The sequence below is a fragment of the Penaeus japonicus genome, unplaced genomic scaffold, assembly GCF_977035675.1.
Source record: "Penaeus japonicus unplaced genomic scaffold, GWHDUDI00000001_assembly GWHDUDI00000034, whole genome shotgun sequence".
Lineage (NCBI taxonomy): Eukaryota > Metazoa > Arthropoda > Malacostraca > Decapoda > Penaeidae > Penaeus > Penaeus japonicus.
In genome coordinates, this window is record NW_028234436.1 from 17,912,569 (window position 1) to 17,917,568 (window position 5,000).

The following is a 5,000-nucleotide window of genomic DNA, read 5'->3' on the forward strand; positions in this document are numbered from 1 at the left end:
TGTATAATGTATATTGTATATTGTATATATAAAAGGTATATATAAGTGTATATATATATGTATATGTATATATATATGTATTTTGTTAATATTATGTATTTATATGTATTGGATTATGTAATAATGTATATGTTATGTATATATATGTATTATATAGTTGTATATATATTGTTTAAATGTATGTTTATGTATATGTTTATATATGTTTATTTCTAAATTTTGTATATGTATAGTTTTTATAATGTATATATAATGAGTGTACATTTATATACATTTATAATAATATGGATATTTATGATGTATAGGTTTCTATAAGATATATATGTATATTATATGTATATATAGATATGATATGTGATATATATGTATATCTATTGGAGGATATATTATAGGATTTATTTGTATATATATGTATATATGTATGTTTGATGATATATATATATATGTTTATATATTTATATATATATTATATATATATACTTATATATATATTTATATCATGTATGTACTATATGTCTCTCTCTCTCTCTTCTCTCTCTCTCTCTCTCTCTCTCTCTCTCTCTCTACTCTCTCTCTCTCTCTCGCTCTCTAAACTCTCTCTCTCTCTCTCTCTCTCCTCTATAAATGTATATATATAGTATTATATATGTAGTATGTATAAATATGTATATGGTATTATATATGTATATGTAGTCTATATATGTATATATATTGTACATATATGTGTTATATATTTAATGTATATGTATATATATAAGTATATATATATGTATCGATATGTATTATATATTGTATATATCTATGTATATATGGTATCAAAAATTCACCTTATATGTATATTATGTATAAATACTGTATATTAGTGTGTATTATGAGTGTATATGAGTATATGTATCATTTTATATATGTATATATATGTGTCTATATACTTTATATAGTAAGATGTATATATATGTTATTATATAGATATATAAGTATATGTATATATATGTATATATATATAGATTATATGTATATATATGATATATATAGATATATATGTATATATATGTATATATATAGATTATACTGTATTATTATATCTGTATTATATATAGATTAAATATGTTGTATATCTGTTTAAAAACATTATAGATGATATTTTTTGTAATATATGTATACATATATGTCTATTTATAGATATATATGTATACATATATGTATATTTATAGATATATATGTATATATATGTATATATATGTATATATATAAATATATATAGATTTATATGTATATATATGTATATATATACATATAAATCTTTCTCTCTCTCGCTCTCTCTCTCTCTCTCTCTCTCTCTCTCTCTCTCTCTCTCTCTCTCTCTCTCTCTCTCTCTCTCTCTCTCTCTCTATCTCTCTCTCTCTCTCTCTCTCTCTCTCTTTCTTCCTCTCTCTCTCTCTCTCTCTATATATATATATATATATATATTTATAGATCTATGTATATATATATTATGTATGTGGTGTGGGTGTTTTTTAGGAATATATGTATATATTTAAATAGATATTCTATATTTATATGTAATCTATTTAATATATTTTATAATATAGAATATGATAGATAGATAGATAGATATATGTATATATTTTTATATAGATATAGATATATGTATGTATATATATATCTATCTATCTATCTATATATATATAATGTATATATCTATATATATATATATATTTATATATCTATGTATGTATCTATCTATCTATCTATATATATATATATATATATATATATATATATTATATATATAATCTGTCTGTCCCTCACTCTCTGTCTCCCCCCCCCCCCTTCTCTCTTTCTCTCTCTTTCTCTTTCTCTCTTTCTATCCTTCTCCCTCCCTCTCTATCTCCTTCTTCCTCTCTCTTTCTCCCTCTCCTTCTCCCTCTTCCTCTCCCTCTCTCTCTCTCTCCCCCTCACCCTCTCCCTTCCCCTTCCTCCCCCTCTCCCTTCCTCCCCCTCTCCCTTCCTCCCCCTCTCCCTCCCTCCCTCTCTCCCTTCCTCCCCCCCTCCCTCCCTCCCTCTCTCTCCCCCCCTCCCTCCCTCCCTCTCCCTCCCCCTCCCCCACCCTCTCCCCTCTCTCTCCCTCTCCCTCTGCCCCCCTCCCCCACCCCCCCTCCCTCTCCCTCCCTCTCCATTCGTAATGTAACACAGCATTTATCTCCGCCATCTCACCCCCTTCCTTCTACCCTTCCTCCCACAGGCACCATGATCCCCAGGAGCGGGGGGGACTACGCCTACATCCATGAGGCGTTCGGGCCCCTCATGGCCTTCCTGTACCTGTGGGTGGCGCTGGTCATCATCATGCCTACGGGGAACACCGTCATCGCCCTCACCTTCGCCAACTACATTCTTCAGCCGCTGTTCTCCGACTGTGATGCTCCACCGGATATCCCCGTTCGGCTCCTGGCGGCTGTCGTCATCTGTGAGTTTTTTGTTGTTGTTGGTGGTGGTGGTGTTGGGGTTTTTGTTGTTGTTTCGTTATTTGGGTTTTGATTGTTGGTAGTGTTTGTTGTTGTTGTTGGTTTTATTTTATTTTTTTTTTATTTATTTTTTTTTTTGCTATTGCTAATTTTAGTTTGTGTTTTAGTCATTTTTCATGCTTTGGTAACCTGTAGGCCTAGATACATATTTCAGGGAGTTGCTAGGGCGCTACTAAAGGATTTGAATATTTGATCTTCTATGTATTGTTTTTTATTTATACAAAAAGCGATTAAATTAGTTCTAAATAAAGATAATTTTATACTATGGAATATACCCTTTTATGTAATCGTCTTAGTATATGAATATAGACGTTAACTAAGATCTTTACTAAAATATGGTCACATATATTTGAATGTTTTTGCACAGAAACATAATTTATATTATTGCACCAGTCTTGAACCAGACAAGGTCAAAGTTGTGCTAAATCTGTATACATTTCATATGACTTTAATCTCATGACACAGTATTAGTTCTTTATAAACATGTAACGCAATTTGTGTGTACACTAAGTCTTTTATCTGTCGATAAATTTCGCATTGTAACATAAGCTTCCATTTCACTATCTAAATTAGTCGAATAACTAATTTAGATAGCAGATATTAACACGAGAGGGGGGAGGCGAAAACGACCTTTTATCTCGGTACTGACCTCGCTGCGGCTGTTTATCGCAGGAATGACCTTGTTTCCAGGGTAGTTTGCCACTTGCGGACTTGTTGACGATTTCGCCTGCGATTATCGAAAACCTGAATCATTATATATTTTTTTCGAAATAACTTAGGTGGCGAAATATATAACTAGATGCTGTGGTTTCTGTCTGTGACTTCGGAAGCAATATGTTTTCCTTGATTTGAATTGGTGTGATGAGTGCAGCGCATATGGAATAAATGAGTGAGAGTAAGAGAGAGAGGGAGATGGAGAGCGAGAGCGAGAGAGCGAGAGAGCGAGAGAGCGAGAGAGCGAGAGAGCGAGTTTAAAGGAGAGCGCGGACTGAGGAGAGCGACGAGGAGCGACTGGACAGGAGCGAGAGAGAGAGGCGGAGGAGAAATGGGAGAGCGAGAGGAAGAGAGAGCGAGACGAGATAGAGGAGGAGAGTCGGAGGGAGAGGCGAGAGGGAGAGAGCGAGGAGAGAGCGAGGATGTTAGAGAGGAAGAGAGAGCACGAGAGAGAGGCGAGAGAGAGCGAGAGAGAGCGGAGAGAGAGAGAGAGAAGAGAGAGAGAGAGAGAGAGAGAGAGAGAGAGAGAGAGAGAGAGAGAGAGAGAGAGAGAGAGAGAGAGAGAGAGAGAGAGAGAGAGAGTGAGTGAAAGTGTGTGTGAAAGAGTGAGTGTGTGAGAAAAGAGTGAGTGTGTGAGAAAGAGTGAGTGCGTGAGGGAGAGGGAGAGGGAGAGAGAATGAGAGAATGAGGGAATGAGGGAGTGAGAGAGAGAATGTGGGAGTGAGAGAGCGAAAGTAAGAGAGGGAATGAAAGAGTGTGCGAGTGTGTAAGTGGGAGGCAGGGGAGTGAGTTTACTTGTTAAAGTATTTGGATGTACAGTACAAGGAGGTCCTCCCTTCGCAACAGAGCACTTGGTAAACCAGTCTATATGCAGAGTCATTCAACTAAGAAAGCCAGTGTTGCCTGCTTGGGAATAAGGCACTTGACGGAGCACTTTTTTCGCCATTAATGTATATTTGATTTATTACGAATCGCAAAACTCTGTGCCTTGTTGGATAAGGTTAAGTTTGGTTGGTTTGGATTGGTTGGATTGGTTAGATTAAGTACACGATATAGATTTATTGGTAAATGAAAACCGTTTCGAAGTGTCATATTCATCAGAATTAAGCAGTGTGTTTGAATGTTAGCGTGCCAGGTTTATTTAGGCATTTATAACTAACTCTATAGTGGTTATTTTCAATTTGAGAGCGTATATAGAAGCAAAGAACAGTGACCTCTTGCTCTCGCCAAGGTCACATACGCAGTGATTCATGTTTTTTTTTTTTTCTTCCTTTATCGTGTCTAGTGTCGCCTGGACGCCGCCGTGATAATTTGCGGACGGAGAACCTATCTGAAAGGGCGACGACCTTTTCGTAGTCACAACATGTTCTTTTTGCAATGTCGGCCAACGCGCACGCAAGCGGCAGCGATAGAGTATGAATGACACGCATCATTAACCGTAATCAAGTAACTGTGGAGGAGCTACGCTTTGGCCTTGGGTGCCACGGGGTTAGGGCTCCGCCAGCCGGCCATTAGTAGTGGCCGCGCCGCGCCCATTCTCCTCATCAGTTGCTCTTAGCTTAGTGGACGTGATACGCCGATGATCAAAGTCGTGTCTGTTTTCTCTATTTTGCAACTCGATCATTCGCACTCACAGGCAAGGTCAAGGTCTGGGGGGTGGGGTGGGTGGGAGGGGGGGAGGCGCCGAGGCGTGTGTGTGTGTGTATCTGCCGGGTACACGACCTTGACACGACAGCCTAGTGGCATGATGGACGAACCCACGTT

At 37.0% G+C, this 5,000-nt stretch overlaps 1 protein-coding gene across 2 annotated transcripts in view; it reads left to right on the forward strand.

Moving 5' to 3' along the window:
- Positions 1 to 5,000, forward strand: part of mnd (L-type amino acid transporter minidiscs) — a 46,670-nt gene that overhangs the window by 21,589 nt on the left and 20,081 nt on the right. For both annotated transcript variants that reach the window (XM_043004533.2, XM_043004536.2), the window contains exon 3: positions 2,243 to 2,464. In XM_043004533.2, coding sequence (XP_042860467.2) covers positions 2,243 to 2,464 — 222 coding nt within the window. The remainder of the gene's footprint in view (positions 1 to 2,242; positions 2,465 to 5,000) is intronic.